Genomic DNA, 18,026 nt, shown 5'->3' on the forward strand with positions numbered 1-18,026 from the left:
GCCGGTCTGCAGCACGCAGAAGGATCAGGTGGACAAATAGACAATTGGAAGTGTCACAGGTAGATATAAAAGATTTCATTTGGAGTGCTGCATTTCCTCCCTTTCATGCAATAGCAGGGGTCTCTTTGTGGAGGCTTTTCACTCCCCAGACTTTTGAGCAAACATTGCGATCTCGAGGCATGTTACCTTGCTTGCAGAGGTGGCAAAATTTGCTGAGCGATTGAGTGCTTATTGCCGTCCAATCGGTAGTTGCAACATCACGACCTCCTATCTCAATGTCGCGTGCTTGTGGTCGTCTTCTGTCTCTTGCACGTTTGATTGGTGTCAAATGCGAATCAAAATTGAGCACATCAAGTGCCGCACCAGCTGCTGTTTTTGAGGTACAGGTCCCCTACTCACTCAGCTGCTTGTTGCAGCTACTATCTGGTGCTAAAATACCCACGGTTGGACATAAATTGATTTGCAAAGTCATGTTCGATTGTTGGACTAACCTCTTTTCATTGATGGTGCAGTCACGGGGTCAACCTCTGAGGTGCAGCACCTTCTTGCACCACACGCGGCTGTTCAGTGGCTCGGATGCATCGACATCGTCGTCTTCAGAGCAGGAGTTTATTTCCTTGAACAACCTGTCAGACAACCGTGGAGCCACTCACTACGTTAGCATCTGACAGGCCTCCCAGCCTGCCTTCCTCTATCTTCGCGCTGTACTGGTTTGCATGCACGTGGTCAGGCTCATTTGGGAACATGTCAGGAGCTTCATTGAGCGAGGGACATTGCTCTGCGCAGAAAAAACGACTGGGGAGGGGCATCGGCTCTGGCCTGGGCAAAACTTCAGGGCGGGGGCACAAGGGGCAGGGGGCACGGACAGGTGGCACCTCTTGTCTCATGTGATTCGTTGAAGTGCTCCCAGAGCTAGAGGAGATCTGGAGGCCCACAGTCACTTAGTCATTGCTAAACAATTATGAAGGGGCTTGGATGAGTCAAATGCTTGAAGATACTTCCTGACATGACATGCAGGGCGAAGTCCAAAGCTGGGCTTTGAGGGCGGTCAAACTCCCCTGCGGCAGAGAGCGCCCAAGAGAGGTTTCCACAACCCGTAAGCTCCGCGCAGGCCTCAATTTGCCATGTACGATATACAGGGCACAGTGGCACAAAGTAGTTGCTGATAAGTGCTGCGAAGATATTTGCCCAGCTGTGGCTGACATGAGAGAAGCAGCATGGTCCGCACTTGAGAATTGTCAAAGTGCAGCAGTGCCATGCTGAGTGCGTTGGCATCTGGAACAAAGAGGTCTCCTGAACTGGACTTGAATGCTCTCGATATAAGACACCTCTCTTGACTCGTTGTTGACTACTTTGGGTTCATGACTACTCATTACTATTTATGTGGGGCGCTGCAGGCACGCCGTGGTATGGGAGCCGCTGAATCTGGGCACCCTCCAGGAAGCTGTGGAGAAGGGGCGGCTGCAGCCGGGCGCAGTCATCACCATGAAGACCCTCCACGACGCCGGGCTGCTATCCAAAAAGATCCACCACGGTGTCAAGCTGCTGGGCTCGGTGAGCTCCTCTTGTCTGCCACCTGCTCGTGCTTTATTCCTTCTCGCGTGTAGAGCTTTTCTTGCACTGCCGGCATGAGCCGCTGGAGCAGTGAACAAGGGTCGACCCAAAGATTGTGCTGGCACACAGTGCGTACCACTGCTGCGCAATGCACGCTCCAGTCAGAGTCTTGTGCCTATCCTGTGACACTCTTTTTTTTCTCCCATGAGTACACAAATGCCAAAACACATGCCTCTGGGGTCCCTGTGTGGCAGAGGCACAATAATTCCCTCCACTTGCAGCTCTCTTCAGCTTGACGCTCATCCGCTGCGCTCGCTGCTGATATTCACTTGTAATGAAAGGCAAGTTGACAATTGCAGCGCAGCCCTGCTTTAATGCCGACTTGTTCCTGGTGAAATTCTTCCCCAATGTCTGGCTCTGTAGCAGCACTGTCTATCCTAGGGCCTGCTGCAAGGTCCCAGATACTTTTGTACTCGAGAGTTCACTCAGATATCATAGTCCTGGCTTTAATCTTTGCGTTGTAAGAACAATCTCAGTAAAGTCAGCCTAATGCGTGCAGGGGGCGGAGACCTTCAACAAGCCGCTGCATCTGCAGGTGAGCCAGGCATCGGCCAGCGCGGTTGCGGCAGTAGAGCGCGCCGGAGGCAGCGTGACAACCGTCTACTACAACAAGCTAGGCATGCGCGCGCTGCTCAAGCCGGAGTGGTTTGCTCGCAAGGAGCGGCTGCTGCCGCGGCCGGCCCGGCCGCCCGCCGCCGTCGCCCCGAAGTGCGCCGCCCTCCCTCCTCTTGCACTGTTTTTTTTTTCTTTTCAAATCTGGAGCCAGTTTTGGCATGGCGGCCGGCCGCAGTGGCCCCCAAGCGCGCCGCGTTCTCTCTCGTCTGTTTGCTCTGTCTTCATTTATGCTCTTCTCGTGGTGGTTGGAATTGCGTTGATTATCAACCCAGGTGCTAGTCTTGCGTCGAGGTGTGGGGCCCAGCTCCTGGTTTCCTATAGAGTAATTGAACAGTGTCCAAATATGAAAGATAATTTAACAGTGCGTGCATTTCCCAGAATTCGCACTTTTGGTCAAGTCTTGTGGCAGGTGGACACTGCCAAATTGATGCTTCAAGTTTTGATAGTGTCGAAGTTGTGCTAGGCTCGTTGTTCAGACGATGCTGCTGAGCGGTAGCTGAAATCCTACTGCTTTCCAGGTTTGACATGCAAGGGAGCTTGCCGCCTGTCACTATTCTGGATCCTGCCACATCGACGTCAGCAATTTGAACTTATCAGTTAGTGGCTGCTCGTCTGGATGTTCATTTGAAAGAAAGGCGCAGTACGAACTGGCAGCAAGAATTTGCAGTCAGCAGGCTGCAATGGTGCATAACTATAGTGATTGCTGAACCAAAGCACTAGCATGTTATTGACTGGCATGCAAGCAAGATTCTGCCTGAAAGGTCTCCATATAACACTGCTTAGAACAGTGCTGATATCGAATTTGAGGCAATGACATCTGATTCATCATGAGTTTACTTGCAGCTTTATCTCTTTCCCCATGCGGGAGTGGTTTTATAACATGTAGAGGGGTGATGCATACTTTATCAACTTATTCTTGCATATCTGCACACGCCGTCAATGGCAAATTATAGATAGAATTGTCAAAAATTGTGTCTGGCTCCATCCAACAAAGACGATTAAAAAACCCACACTCTAAGAATGGCATTACCATTTCCCAGCGTTTGAACCGAATCACCAATTTGAAGCCTGAAGCAGTTGCAACTACAGTTGATCATTTAATCATGATCACGAGTCGCCCTGAAGAAGCAAAATGGGAAAGTGCCAAACTCCATACATTTGAAGAACATTCAAGCCAAGGTGGTGGCACGCTGAGCCATTTTGGCATCAAACTCGTACACTCCGAGGCCCTTGCCCACACGTCGCAGCTGTGCCACATATTCTGACACCTCCTTCACTCCCTGGGCCTGCAGAATTCAAACATAACATGTCAGCCTGACTCTGCATGATGACCTCATGCCAACCGTGAAAAAAGATTATGCCAAAAGATTATGCCTAAACCAAGCACACGGATGCATGCTTTGAGATTTAAGTGAATCATCCGGATAGGATTCAGACAAGGCTGGCAGTGCAAAATCAAGCAGTGGCCTTCACAAGACAGCGCCCTTTGCTGGAAATGTTCAAAGCCTTCCCAACAACAACAGCAGACACTCAAATTCTGCACTTCTCTGCGTCTGAGGATGTCAGCAGTCCGCAAGATGATCTGCCCTGCATGTGAGACCACAGCATAGCAGAAAGCCCACCTGCTCTGAGAGCATCTCCTCCACAAAATCAGTCATATTGGCGTCCTTGCGCTTCTCAGCAGTCTCGTGCAGCTCGAAGAGCATCTTGAAGTTGAGCTTCTCAAGCGCCAAAGCCAGCTCCATTGCGTATAAAGCATCCCCCTTCTGCTCATGGTTGTAGTCTGAGGGGGGCGCTGCCAGTGCTGCCAGCTTCACCCGGCCTCCGCGCGTGGCCTGCCCACATGCGAACGTCTCATCAGTACTAATGTTTTGTGGCACTGTAATTTTTATTACTATTCCTTTCACAACATGCATTTTTCTGCCAAGAGGCAAAGTACGTTATTTTTAGTACTGTTGATACACGCATTTCCTGCCAAGAGGCAAGGGGTGTCTGCAGACAAGCTGCCTAGTAATGGCTGCCAAATTCCTACTCCTTGTTGGACTCGTCAGATCCAAGCAAGACCCAATCAACCGTGGGCACGGTGCTCAGTACTTGCACCGCCCCCCGCCACTCTGGGCCGGACTATAATGGGACTAAGAATTTCTGCTATTCTGGACTTGCAGAAGCAACTACAGAGACAGATGGCTGGTGCCACCCACTGGCAATGTACATCCCACTCTTCAAGCAGCCAAGGAGGGGCAAAGTGCCCCCAGTAGGTCATCAGCAGGCAATGAAGAGCATTTGCCTACTCAGTGCCAAGCAGTAGAATTTCCTAAATTCTTGCAAGCTTAGAGTGAGCTTCTGGCCCACCGGAACAAGATTACTGACTATTACTTATTAAAGCCCGCAACATGTGAACATGAGAAAATTTATGCACCTGGAAGTCCATAAGCTGCTGGGCATGGTTTCGCTCCTCCAGGCTGGAAGCACGAAAGAAAGCTGCAAAGCCGGGCAGGCCGACGTTGTCCCTGTTGAAGTAGTTGGACATGGCGTGGTACTGGTATGACATCGAGTACTCGTGGCTGCACATGGAAAGAGACACACTGTCAGGCGATGATCACAACATTTGAGCAAACTCTGCACTAGGCACTAAATCGTGGGAGGAACATGCATCTGACATTTCAATGAAATTTGGGCACTGTATCTATGCATCGCTCTTGAAATAACACACCAATGTTTCAGGCTTCCTCTGTGATCCTGCAAAGCCTCAAGCTTGTTTGACGAGACTGCGACCTGAAGGTTAGAAGACTCACTTAATCTGCTCGTTGACGCCGATCTCGCTGTCCTGATGGTAATTCAAGCGTGCAAATGAGTCATCCACGTCGGGGCTGTTCATCTCTGCTGCCTGCACCTGCTCCAGCTGCTGCTCACCCTGTACACAGTACACTGCTCTCTGTGAGACAGCCGAGTTCTCAGGCCTGCACTGGGGACGATGGCAGAACTTTCGAGCACTCAAACTCACCGCTGGCATGGGCTTGAAGATGATATCGTCATCCTTGTATTCCGTGCGGTCCACTGGGTGAGTGTTCTGTCCCTGTGCGCGACTGATAGAGAAGTTCCGGCTGCTGGTGTGTAGAGGAAAAATTGACGGCCTGCACCACGAATTTTCACATGTAAGACTCATTGCAAATTATGAATGTAAGCAGGACAATGTAAGGAAAAGGAAGACGTGGTCGCTTTAAGAAGTGCCCACGATGAATATGCGCGTGTTCTAGCCAACAGTGTATCCCGCAGATTACAAAATGTGGTCTCAAGGTATCCAGATCTACATCAGTATGTTATCGACCTGGAAGTGGAGGCCACGAGAGGCCTTCCGCTCCTACACGACGTCGAGAGCTGAGCAAATGCGGCTCTGCAAACTGAGCGTCCAACGAGCTGCATGCTGTGCACTGATGTATATGGCAAGCAAGTGTGCTTTTCAATTAAACACAGTTGGTTCTCAAATTAGCAGAAAGGGAATGATAAAGAATCGGCTCTGGGCTGAGGACAACATTCCAAGAGAAGGAGCTGCCGCTCAACAGGAAGCTGGTGAGAAGGCCGTTGCCCGATTTGGCAACCACCATCGTGGGGCATGTGGAATGGACTCCTTTCATCATTGGACATTGAAACTGTTGCACATTCTGTCATAGATTGGTTCACCATTTGGATGCTGTTAGTACATCTAATCAGCCCCGGCTGGATGATGTGTAATCTTCCTTCCTTCCTTCCTTCCTCAATCACAAAGGCTGCGTTTTGAGCAAAAGGAAGTTGCCAAGCTGGCTTCGCCATCCTTCCAAATCCGCGCCATTGTGCCATCTCAATTGAATCTCTCCTTGATCAATCTACTCTCTGCCTCAAGCATGCCTTTCTTTTGGTGGGGTCAGCTGCCTTGTACAAGGCAATGGTCAGATGTTGCCGTTCAAGGTTGTGTCACCGCTGGCACAAGGGTATTCGTGTGAAAAACACTTACAGAGTGGCACTTTCCTTGGCGGATCACAAGGACTATCCCTAATCTAGATGGGGGTCTCCCATATATATATGTACAGTACTATACATGCGGAGGGTCTTAATGTGCTCACTGCCATTGGACACAAGCACAATATTGCCTCAAAGCAAATTCAACATGACATGGAGGCCATCAGAGCAGCCCTCTAGCAACTCTACAAGCTGCTGTCTTCTTACCGAAATATTTTTTTGACTGAAACTCTGGGACGCTGCCAGGGCAGCTATCCGTGCGGCAAGCCCGCCCTCAGAGCAATGTAATCCCCCTTAGCAAGGAGCGCACGGCAATACGTACCGCGAGCTTGTTTTACCGCTGATGCTAACATGAGACAGAGCATGATCTGCGAAGTTTCTCAACTAGTAAAGCAGATCTCTAGAGATGCGACTACAATCAACAAGGGACTTTCACAGCATGCTGTGTAGAGCGACGCACATTTGGGGCATGACATTACCTGGCACTCCAACTAGGGACAGTGGGCGAGGAAGCGTATGGTGCTGGGGCGCATAGGCTCTGGCAGGCTTGGTGCAGAGTAAGGGTCTGTATTGCTTTGCTGAAGCGCCAGCAGGGCAAGGCTGGCAGGTCCAACTCAGGAACATCAGCACCCAGCTGGCATTTCGTGCCCTTGGCAGGGCATGGCACTCCCTGCAGCATGGCGATGACACGATCATCTAAATAGTACTTCCCATTGCACACTGGCCATGGCATAGTGTGAAGTCACGAGGGAGTGATAGCGTGCAGCTGGCCAGCTGGCCAGGGGATGCAGAAAGCGGGGGATGTTGTGCACCTCTTCTGCCAAGTGTTGCTGCTTTGCAAAGGTGTGTGTGCCAGGCACTCGTACAGGGCCTTCCTCAGATCTCCCACAAGCTGCACACACAAGGAGGTATCTCAGCACAAAAGACATGCCAATCTTCTGACATCACATGCATGGGCGGATATAATAACACCAGTACAGCATAACACCTATTGAAGTCCCTGAGATGGCTCGAGCTAGATTTGGGCAAGCAGCATGCATGCGCATGGAATGATGAACAAAGTAGAGCCTATCTTTACTGACGTCTTCTGAGGTATTCGAAAGGCCTGGAGCTGTTCAAGCAGTGAGAATTGGGGCAGAGGCCCACATGGTCCACATGACAATGACTCACCACTCAGCTCACCACCACCAGTGACATCCTCCTCCGCTGTTGCGTGTTTCTAGAGTCGTTTGGGGACAGGCTACTCGAAGAAAAGCAGCGAGTAGGATTATGCAAGCTCCACTTTTCTAATGAGTTACTTGCTTCCCCATCTCCACACAGGCTTTGCAGTTGATCAAGCTATCCTCTCGGTAAGTTAAACCATCCTTTGCGTGGAAGAAATCTCAGATGTCTCGTGATTTTCATAGCATCTTAACTTGCACCTGAACTGGAATCGATTGGACTGCGGTGTTGCCTGACCTATTGTCATGCTCCTGCACAGGAAGAGTCTCGGGTTGTCATAATCAGATTTGGACACGATTGGGACCAAGTATGCATGCAAATGGATGAGGTACGTTATCCTGAAGATGCGGCACGGTTTCCATGCACCCAAAGATTGGTGTTTTGGTTCGATCGCCAACAGGGTTGGTCACATGATGAAGACTAAGGACAAATTTGTGCACGCAGATCCTGGCGTCATGCGCCGATCAGTTGAAAAATTTTGCTGGTAAGCCTCGTGGGGGATATTTCTCACTAAAACCTGAGGTTGGGTTATGACGTTCTGCTCCTCCTTGTATCAGATGTGTCTATGGATGTGAGAGCATATGTCCTCCCACACTAACGGAGAGTTTTGAATGATGTGCAGTCATTTACTTGGTGGACATCTCTGAGTGCCCAGACTTCAACACGATGTATGAGCTGTACGACCCATGCACATGCATGTTCTTCTTCAGAAACAAGGTATGTAAGTCACAATGTTTTGCTGTCACTCCGCTGGCGGTCTTACTGTGCCTGCACATTCCCTCCAGAAGTCTGTTGCAGTGCTCATATGCACCCTTTTCTTTGCAATCCACTTGACCAATTTGCTGAACATTACCTGGATGCCTGCAGCACATCATGATCGATCTCGGGACAGGAAATAACAACAAGGTACGGCCTCATCTAAATGCAGCAATCTTCCTGAGCACCCTTTGCGACTGCAGCAGCAATTGCACTGGAGCAGCGTTTCAGGCATGACCTGATGGCAAGGAATGCCTCAAGACATGTGCTGTAAGGCATTTGCTGTGGGTGCAGATCAACTGGGCCATGACTGACAAGCAGGAGTTCATAGACATTGTGGAGGTCATTTACAGGGGAGCGCGGAAAGGGAGGGGTCTTGTTGTGTCCCCAAAAGGTATAATTCACACACAAGTACCCCAAAATTGTCTTGAGGTCATGGCGCCTCCTTCAAGTTTTCAGATCCCAGCATACAGCAGATTTCTGAAGCCAAGTCCTGCAGCGCTCAGGAACTATGTGCAGCATGCAAGAGAGTGGCGTCTGCCCAATAATTTCTCAGGGTACCTGACTATGACAGCTGGTGCTGAACTTTGTTCTTCATGCCCTGTGCAGATTACTCGACCAAGTACCGGTATTGAGGAGCGTTTCGGCCCATCAGCTTTGGTTTTTGCAGGCACTGCAGGATTCTTTCTCAGCTTGGCACTAAAATTGAGCGCCTCAGGCCTTTGCATGTTGGGCTTCTAGGAGAGCATGTATGTATGCAATGTCCAGCATTGCTATGCCTGCCCTTAGCAGATGGGTGGGCCACGCCTATGGTTTGCAAGTCTTTAGTAAACATTTCAGATAACACTGCAACACCTGAACAAACCAGCAAACTGCCTGTGTCACAGAGAGCATGCCAGATCAATCAGGCACTGCTCAGTCCTACTAACAGAACTTCCTGAACCCAGTACACACATTATGACTCTAGTCTTTTTGCCTTTTCAGTGACCCAATCCAGTGCTTCATACAACACAACATTGCGCAGCTTCTACTCAACTGCAGCAGCGGAAAGCCACCTTCCAACTGTCTTGAAATGGAGCGTCTGATCTTTACTGTAAGGTCCCTACTGCCGTGATGGTCCTGAGCGCACACACTCTGCTCGGCAAATCCGGTACCTGCAAATATATGATCTGCGTCTGCAAAGGGATTCTCTGCATCTGCTGACACTCTTGCCACATCCAGTGCGCTGCAAATATCTGTCACATGCCAGAATATCTTGATGAACTATGTGTGTTCGAGTATCTTGAACAAGCCGCTGAACCCCACACAGTGTCTTGGTCTTGCAGTTTCTGCAAACAGGGGCCCTGTGAGAGCACACTCAGTCTTCTGCATGCAGGCTATTCGAATATCAAAATGGCAGTCCTCTCACAGCTCACAGCAGTGCTGGATGGAGAGTTGGGGCTAAGAGTTCTTCTGAACGACACAGAACTAAAAGAAATGAAAACTACAAAACGAGACACCCTCTTCTGGGGATCCCTCATTATTTGCTGGTCCACAATGCCGCTTCTTGATCATTGTTGTACAAAATTTCTCGCACGCTCTCTCTGCTGCCAGCGTTTCATGCATCTTGTCTCTTGCTTCTCCCACGCCTACTGATCTGAACATGCCTCCCAAGCCACACAAGTTTCGGGAGGCAGCCTCTGCATGCAGCTGTAAAGCTGCAGCTCATACCACCACCTGCTAGCTGCCTTGCTTGAAGAAGCCCAGATCTGACAGCAGACCCTCGCAACTGCCTCAGCGCTGGTCCATGCCAACATCCACCCTCATTTCTGAACTTGATTTGGAAGATTCAAACCCGCTCTGACTACTGGCGGCAAGGATTGAACACCATGCACGGCCGGGACAGCGGGCCGCATTCGAATTTATTACTCAGACCCGCTCGAGTGACTGGCGGCAAGGGATGGGTACCATGGGCAGCTGGTGCTGGGTTCTTTCCATCCTGATGTCCAGCAGCCCGGCATCTGACATCTGACGGCTGCCCAGTCTCGTCACCTTGGCCTCCCTAAGAGGACTTTCCCTGCCCGCCTGCCTGCACGCAATTGAATATTTCCCTGTCAGTTCCCTGCAGGTTCACGCAAAGGCAGGACTCCCTAGACACCTGATTGCATTTCAACCAGGCTGCTGTCCACGCTCTCTTGCTTGAGGCGCTCTGTTGCTGCTTAGACAGGCCCCAGCATAGGATAGATTGCAACGACCAATGAGCTTGGCAGAATGTTGTGGGGTGCATTCAGCCCGGCACTGGTCACGCCCGCCCCAAGGCAGTGCGCCGCAGGTCACCCGGGAGTGTAAACACCCACTTCACAAGTGCACAATGAAAAGGACGGAGGCGTGCCTGCTGTCCATGCGCTCGGCGAGCTTGAAGGGGAAGCTGCCGGAGAGCTGCCGGCTGGGCTGGCGCATGGGAACCACGCTGGCCGCGCGCGGCCCGTCGAATCGCAGCGACACGCCCGACTGCGCGCGGCTCTCCGGCCGCAACCCCTGCCGCATCGGCATCGCCGTCACCTGCGCGCAGACACATGACACTTTCAAAGTGTGCTCTCACATTTCTATTGCACCGAGCGCCACATGCCCGTTTTGTTCTCAAGGAAAGCTGTGACAACAGAGCAGGGATGCTAATCACTTCACACAATCAAATTTGCTGGTCGCAATGGCCGGCAGTTACGCACCAACACATTAATCGATTGCTCGTTTCTATTGTCAGGCTGTATGATGAGACACTGAAAAGCTGCCTCAAAACAATATTTGCAGTTTTCTGGGACAAAACGTTCTCTGAAACTAACATACCTGCAGCGTGACGCCCTCCATGGGACCGTCCTTGTACAGCGCGTTCGGCGCCGGTTGCTGGTCCACGGCCGACGAGATGTACAGCCGCGGACTGCGCTCCTTGCTGTGGGGGTGTTGCACTCCGAACAGCATCAGCAGCGCCAAGTCGGCCAGCGTCAACAAGAGGAACCCCAAAAATACCACGTTAGCGCGCCGCTGCACCGTGTCCGTCCCGGCCGACAGCAGCCGCCGCCGGCCGCTGCCGGCGCCGGCCGGCTGGGACCCCCCGGGGCCTCCCGGCTGCTGCTGCTGCTGCCGCGGATCCGCCCCCGACGGCTCCCACCGGCTCCCCTGGGTGCAAAAGTGGGGACAACTCAGCTCCACAGATTTGCCATTTTTTATTCGGGCCAGACCGGGCCTAAGGGAAGGGGTCCGCCTGCAGTGCCTGAAGCACCACTGCCTTTTGCAAGGCGAGTGGTCCCATCGAACCGTATGGCCGACTTTTGTCCAGGCGCGACATGTTGGTTCCGCAGTCAGGCAGACTGTACCCTCTGCCCTCTTGCACTGGTTTCCAACCAGCTTGAGTCTGCCTTAGCATGCTATCGTTACTGTGTAGACAATCGTGATCATGCAACGCACCATGCCGCCGTCCCCGGGCCCCCCACCACCCCCCCCGCCGATCCGTGCGCCCCCCGCGGTGGCCGCCGGCGGGTTACCCCCGCCGGGGGCCGCTGAGCTGGCGTCAGCTGGCGCCGAGCCGGCCGCGCCAAGCCCGCTGCTCGGGACCGCTACATTGCTGCTCGGTACCGGAACGCTGCTGCTACTCATGCTGGCGTTCTGCAGGGCGCTCGCAGCCTTGAGAGCCATGCTGCTGTCCAGGCCGCTAATGATGCCTGTGAGGCCCTGCAGCAGCTCTGGCGGCAGTTGGGGGATCTGCTGTGGTTGCTGCTGCTGCTGCTGTTGCTGCTGCTGCTGGCCATTGCCCCTGCTGTTTGCAATGGCCTGGCTCGCTATTGCTGCAGCGAGGTTCTGCGTCTGCTGTATCAGCGGGTTTGCATCTAACAGCGGCGCCCCTGCCCCCACCACCTGCACAGAAAGTGCCTCCCAGTCAAAGCTTACATCACAGAGTCTTCTGCCCGCCGGATACTTGTTTATGCCTCTTCCTTTGCTTTTGTTGTTGACTTCCGCTGCAAGATACTTTCTCGCTGTATACTACGCACAATGCCTTGCACGTCTTCATTCTCTTTGGCTCAGTTCTCTTTGGCAGGCATGCATACTTAAGTCCCAAAAGTGTGTGTGATAACGGCAGTGAGAATGCCAGAGAAAAAGGTTGTCAGAAGGCGGCTCACCTGTCGCTGGTAATTGGCCACGTTGGTTTGAGCCATCAGCATGGCTGTGAGCACGCACATGAGTCCCATGATGGCGTTGCGCGCTCCAAACCACTCCTTGTACTGAACAAGACCGGCCGCAAAGAGCGCCCCCAGCTGAAACCAGATGATCCACCATTGCAGCTGCAACCAAACACCGACGGTGAGACGTTGTCCCGGTTCCAAGGAAATCACAGGGCCAATTTGGTGTCTAAGCCACTTGTATTGGAAGGCGCTTATGTGTCCCAAAGTTTCACTAGCATTTCCAAGGTGCGAGAGCCCGAGCTGCGCTGGGAGGCCTGCAATCGCGTGGAGTGTCCCTCTCTTGGAGTATAAGATAGCGAGTGAACACCCGTGTGAGCAACGTTGCATCGAACAATATTGGGAAAGCAAAGCCTTCGAGCTCTGACAGGACCTGACAAACTTCGGGAAGAGCCCATGGTGCCTCATCTCAGCGTCGCAAGCTAGCGATCCTCGATATAAATAGATACCATCACATCTATATCATACGCGGCACCATCGGTCCGGCGCGAAAACGAAACACGAATAGTCCGACGCATGCCGGCAAACGTCTCCGTGCAGGGAGACAGCGTATTTTGATCCCATATCATTATAATCTTTTAGCTTAGCAGTGCGCAGTCGTTACCTGCTGAGCATTGTTGGGATCCTGGTAGATCCTTGATAATGCAGCGAGGCCCGAGAGCCCAATCACCCAGAAGACGAGCGCACAGGCGAGTGCGATCCAGGTCAAGAAATTTACACGGCGACCCCAATTGGCCATCGTCCCCCGTCTTCGGGTTCTCAATCAGATCCTATGCTCACTGTGTCACTATCGACAAATTTTTTTGTTCCTCAAGCTGGGGGGAAGAGCACCAAACCAAAGCCCACCTCATGCCACTGGTTAATCTGGCGGAACAGGCGAAAGCTTTAGGGGTGGATTTATCCTGGCAAAAACCGCTGCTATTCTAAAATGATCCGTGGTCTGATTTCAGAGAGTTTTGCGAGCCCTTAATCCATCAAGTTGGGTTCCCTGTTATCTCATGAGATATCAGGAGAAGCCTGCGATGAGTTCTCTCGTGTGGTCGTTTCTCATGGACGTGTAGATCGAGTGGGGCAGATCACGTGCTGCACTTATGAATTCTGTGGCCATTGGGCTGTCGATATTAGCAGCGTATGCGGCATTTAGAGTGTCATTTGTCCACTTCCTGGGGCCAGATCCTGCATCGGTGTTCTCCAGCTTGCCTGACTTCCAGCATGTTGACATCGGATTGAAGGATACACAGGAAGCTCTGCAGCGGTTCTCGAAAGCATTGAGCTTCCAAACAGTCAGCAATTTAACTCAAGATAATCACGTCGAGAGTTCAGACTCCTTTGCAGGCCTTCATTCTCATATTGAGCATTCATTCCCTCTGGTACATGCGAAGCTTCAAGTGGAGAAGGCAAGTGCCCATTCTGCACGCAATGGATCTGCAGATGCTACTTAAAAATATGGAGCTACAACTGGTGAAGATTGGATCGTGAAGTTCAGTATGTGAAGTAGCTGAGTCCAAGGCAGAACACGTCCTGGCAGTGACAGCTGACCTTTGCAGGTCAACGATTGGAGCTTGCTGTACCAATGGACAGGGAGCAACTCCACCTTGAAGCCACTTCTCTGCATCAGCCACTTAGATGTGGTGCCTGTGACATCACCAGCTGCATGGACAGAGCGACCCTTTAGTGGTGCCATCAAGGATGGGTAAAATCCCCCAGCGCCAATCAATGCACCTGTATGTGACAGTATCGGTCAGGACGAGGGGATGTTCATGTTACCTGAGATGTTGCATACTATAAGACGCATTTTAGACATAGGACCCCTTGGTCAAGAGCATGCTGGGGTGGACATCTCACGCTGGTTGCCAGTGATTTTGGCTGAGCCAATTGACAAAGCCGGTTAACCTGCGGGCATGGGAGTGCTCATCTACCTTGCATGTTTTCAGGTATGTGTGGGGCCGGGGCGCGCAAGATGTGAAGATCACAGCATTCGCACTTCTGGAGGCCGTGACAGCATTGATTGAACAGGGGTGCGCATGCAACTCCACCCCAGCACCTCTTCACATGCAACTCTGTTCAGTGGCTTTTCATGAAGATGTGTATAGTCCTGCCACATATAAACCAACCTAGTGGCAGCTTGGTGCACTCTGCAGCATGCATTATTCAGTTTTTCTGAACCTGCACGTTGAGATTCTCTGGAAAGCAGTACGAGAGGAAGTCTGAGAGGAAGTCTGCGAAAGACTGGAAAGAGAGTAGTAGAAGAGCTATCTTAGCTATGTTCCACTGCAAATGCGAGTAATGCTGCGACTGTTGCTTCATTGCAACATGAAATATTTTGAACCTTTTTAATCAGTTCATGCAGATTCAATATCAAACTCAATTTCAAACTCACAGGTATGTGCCAAGGAGGACGCTGTACCTGGCTTTCGGTCACGATGAAGAGGTGGGCGGTGGTAAGGGAGCGAAGGCGATTGCTGCCCTGCTGCAGGACCGGGGGGTGGAACTAGACTTTGTCTTGGATGAGGGGGGACCTCTGCTGGTCGATGGGCTGCGGCCCTTTGTGAGTCACACAGCTGTGGCACTTGTGGGGACTGCAGAGAAGGTGCGCTGATATTTTCTGCAGAGTATGAAAAGGGTTTGCAATGTGCACATGCTGAAGTGCAGAAGACTGTAAATGCACCACAAGATGTGCCTCAAGATTGTTCTGCTGGCCGGCATGAACCGAGCACACTGGGGGAAAGAGGCTAACGCCTGGGCTGCAAATTGCAGTGAAACAGGCAGGATGGAGCGAATTGACTGCACTTTAGATTTCTTGTAATTTTATAAACAATCCCCAGGATCAATGGCGTGACAGGGCTACGTGAGCGTGGATGTGAATATGGAAGGCAAGGGGGGGCACTCCAGTCTGCCTCCCGTTGACGGCTCCACGGTGCGCAGCCCGTCCATTTTGGAATTTCTTCTAGTGTCATTTTCTCCAATGCAGTCATCGTGCCAGCGTCTGTCCTGCCACATGTGGCTGCGTGGGTGACCAGCTCATCAAGCATCCAGGCGAGACAAATCAGAGAAGTGCTATGTCAACGCTCTCTGATACCGGCACACCTGACCCTCCGAGGTCTTATATTTAGGGCTTGTTCAGTGCATATATATTTATATATAGGCCTAGTGGGAAAGATGGTGCAACCCTATTACCCTAGTGAATGTTCAGTGCGACCCATGGTTGAAGTCATCTGCATTTTACTGTGCGATTTGGGCAGATTATTACTGAAATCTGTTTTGTGATGCATGCACAGGCAGTCTCACGACTGGCCAAGCTGATAACAGCAATAGATGGGAGCCTGCCTCCGGCCAAGATCGTCTCACCCACTCTGGAGTTTCTCCAAGGGGTGGGGCACGCCAGCAACAACCCAGTCATCCAGTGGGTGCTGTCACGCTGCCACAGATGGTGAGTAAGCCGCACTTGGACAATATTTATAGACCTGTTATATGTATAGACCTGAGCCACCTGAGGCTCATTGGTCTTGTGGGCAGTAAGAGACTGCCCATCATGCTGAGCTGGCGCATCTTACTGAGCTGAGCTTAAGCTGCACAGCATCCCTGCACCTGTGATGTGGTGCGGTAGAATAAACATGGGTCACCATGTTGCAAAGTCGTATGAATGTGTGTGTGCTCTGCACAAGATTTCTGAAGCTTCTGCTCTGTGTCTGGCAGAGCTGGGTTGACGTAAATCTGTCCCCGAATGGGGCGTTGTCACTGCACTGCAGCCAACAGAAAATCCAGCTGATACACTAGTCAGGTCTCTCATGCATGTGTCAGATATGTGCGCAGAAGCCCCTCGACCCCTTAGAACATGACACCAGGAACCTGATGCATTCAGACCTTGCGCACCGGACACGTGATATAATTACAATGACGAGTGATTGCTAGCATGAACTAAGGATTACTAATGGCATGACTAATGGCGCCGGTTGCCTGTTCAGGCCGCTGAGGCAGCTGCTGGCGCGTTTCCTGGCATCTCAGCCGGGCGAGGTCGCCTCCGGCGTGCGCACGACTGTCGCCGCCACCGGGATCACCACGCATCCGGCGGCCGGCAATGTTCTGCCGTCCCTTGCTACCGCACACTTCAATTTCCGATACCTTCCTGGTAAGCCTGACTCCCTGCATACGGGAATGTCCTGGTAAGCCATGTCCCCTGCATCCGGCGGCCGGCAACGTGCTGCCGTCACTCGCGACCGCGCAATTTAACTTTAGATACCTTCCCGGTACGCACATGTATTGCCTGACTTTCGGACATGTGTGTTGCTGTGTGATGTGTGTACATGTGCTTCGATGAGGACTCGCCAGCGGTTTAGTGGTGTGTGACGCTAATATGGAGCTATAGTGACGCGGACAGCACTCGCTCTTGCTGTACATGGCACTCACTTTGCATGCAAGCTGCGCAGAACGTGCGCATGTTGTCCAAGATACGTTGATCCAAGCTGGGGCTCGAGCTTCATATGGCGCAAGCTTGCACGGGCTAAATTGCACAAAATCTCATTTTGGGCTTCAGCACCGTGCGGGTGCCTGCAAAATTAGCACTGCAGAGGTCAAATTCAGTCATGTCGCTATCTAGATCGGTGAATGCTGCGTGTGTGGCTCAAAACGTAAGGGCTGCGGCCCTGAGGGATTTTCTGCTGGGAATGCAGGTGAGGAGGAAGGCTTTGCGGAGAAATACCTGCAGGGGTTTCTACAGGGAGATGACAAGCTCGGCGCGTCAGGTCTAAAGGTGCACGAGCGGTTTGAGATGGCGAGCACCGTCACTCCGGTTGACAGCCGCGCATTTGCGCTCGTCCGGCAGGCCATACTGGAAACTCTGGCCAAGGACAGGGTACGTTCACATGATCTTCTCTCACCAATTGCCTTCATGCATATGGTAGTGGTTGGGCACACCTGCAGCAATGATAGTGCAGCTGATGGTCCTGGAGACTTTGGCCAAGGACAGGGTGCAAGAAAACCATTAAATCCCAGTTCTGCAGGGTCTTCAAGCTGCATTCACACAGGCTACAGGTACACATGCACATTGTGCGCCTGTGACAGGCTTACAGGCGGGCCCCTTGGCATGTTGTGATGCAGCTCACATTGCTTCAATTCCAATGCACGTTGCACACTGCAAAAGCAGGCAGAGAAGTGTACTCACGTCACTTTTCAAGGAGCGCACAGAGCTGCATAGACTGGGCTGTGGCATGTCGTTGCACCAGGCTTCTAGAGCACTGATAATTCTACTCACCCCTTCCGCAGCAATGTTGAGACCTTGCGTGCCTGTTCAGGCTGTGGCGGTGGTGCCATTTCTGCTGACGGGGGGCACCGACTCAAAGCACTACCAGGCGCTGTGCGGCGGCCGCACGCTGCGCTTTGCTCCGGTGGCAATGAATCGAACGGCGGGGGATTTGAAGCGCGTGCACGGCATTGATGAGCGCGTGTCTACAGAGGCATTCCTGGACGCCATCCGATCCTACAACAGATTTCTCACCCTCGCCCTCAGCTGAGGAGGAATTTTTATGTCCCTCCTGATGTAGGTCAGATAGATTTCCCTGAGCTGACAGAGAGTTTACTGTAGACTGGAGGGGGGAGTCATTTGTACGTACCAAC

General features: G+C 52.0%; 5 protein-coding genes across 5 annotated transcripts; 3 read left to right on the forward strand and 2 right to left on the reverse strand.

Moving 5' to 3' along the window:
* Positions 1-611: 611 nt before the first annotated feature.
* On the forward strand, positions 612-2,302 carry COCSUDRAFT_7993 (ribosomal protein L15; the record flags this gene model as incomplete). The annotated part of the gene is made up of 5 exons (XM_005644075.1): positions 612-656; positions 787-868; positions 1,018-1,096; positions 1,398-1,554; positions 2,114-2,302. Coding segments are annotated over 5 exons (552 nt in total), but the record flags the coding sequence as incomplete, so codon positions are not given.
* Positions 2,303-3,398: 1,096 nt separating this feature from the next.
* COCSUDRAFT_19440 (ferritin) lies at positions 3,399-5,107 on the reverse strand (the record flags this gene model as incomplete). The annotated part of the gene is made up of 4 exons (XM_005644076.1): positions 3,399-3,515; positions 3,852-4,064; positions 4,649-4,793; positions 5,025-5,107. The coding sequence occupies 4 exons, from the start codon at positions 5,105-5,107 to the stop codon at positions 3,399-3,401; spliced, it is 558 nt and encodes a 185-aa protein (XP_005644133.1).
* Positions 5,108-7,446: 2,339 nt separating this feature from the next.
* On the forward strand, positions 7,447-9,697 carry COCSUDRAFT_31029 (4A/4B type thioredoxin-like protein). The gene is made up of 7 exons (XM_005644077.1): positions 7,447-7,574; positions 7,706-7,774; positions 7,891-7,930; positions 8,069-8,163; positions 8,314-8,352; positions 8,497-8,596; positions 8,812-9,697. The coding sequence occupies exons 1-7, from the start codon at positions 7,515-7,517 to the stop codon at positions 8,835-8,837; spliced, it is 429 nt and encodes a 142-aa protein (XP_005644134.1). The 5' UTR covers positions 7,447-7,514; the 3' UTR covers positions 8,838-9,697.
* An 842-nt stretch (positions 9,698-10,539) lies between these two features.
* COCSUDRAFT_44449 (hypothetical protein) lies at positions 10,540-13,152 on the reverse strand (the record flags this gene model as incomplete). Its single annotated transcript, XM_005644078.1, has 5 exons — positions 10,540-10,743; positions 11,026-11,355; positions 11,644-12,090; positions 12,354-12,515; positions 13,018-13,152. 5 exons carry the CDS (start codon positions 13,150-13,152, stop codon positions 10,540-10,542), a joined length of 1,278 nt encoding a protein of 425 aa, XP_005644135.1.
* A 505-nt stretch (positions 13,153-13,657) lies between these two features.
* COCSUDRAFT_2098 (Zn-dependent exopeptidase) lies at positions 13,658-17,911 on the forward strand (the record flags this gene model as incomplete). Its single annotated transcript, XM_005644079.1, has 9 exons — positions 13,658-13,801; positions 13,961-14,106; positions 14,348-14,431; positions 14,796-15,003; positions 15,256-15,330; positions 15,692-15,825; positions 16,337-16,542; positions 17,084-17,265; positions 17,705-17,911. Coding segments are annotated over 9 exons (1,386 nt in total), but the record flags the coding sequence as incomplete, so codon positions are not given.
* Positions 17,912-18,026: the final 115 nt, after the last annotated feature.

This window comes from Coccomyxa subellipsoidea (assembly GCF_000258705.1).
Source record: "Coccomyxa subellipsoidea C-169, whole genome shotgun sequence".
In the NCBI taxonomy this organism is placed as follows: domain Eukaryota; kingdom Viridiplantae; phylum Chlorophyta; class Trebouxiophyceae; family Coccomyxaceae; genus Coccomyxa; species Coccomyxa subellipsoidea.

Bases quoted from the DNA above. Each gene is read 5' to 3' on its own strand.
- COCSUDRAFT_31029 (XM_005644077.1), top strand. From the start codon at position 7,515: ATGAGTTACTTGCTTCCCCATCTCCACACAGGCTTTGCAGTTGATCAA. The intron at 7,575-7,705 runs GTAAGTTAAACC...GCTCCTGCACAG, and splicing joins TTGATCAAGCTATCCTCTCG to GAAGAGTCTCGGGTTGTCAT. The intron at 7,775-7,890 runs GTACGTTATCCT...TTGTGCACGCAG, and splicing joins TATGCATGCAAATGGATGAG to ATCCTGGCGTCATGCGCCGA.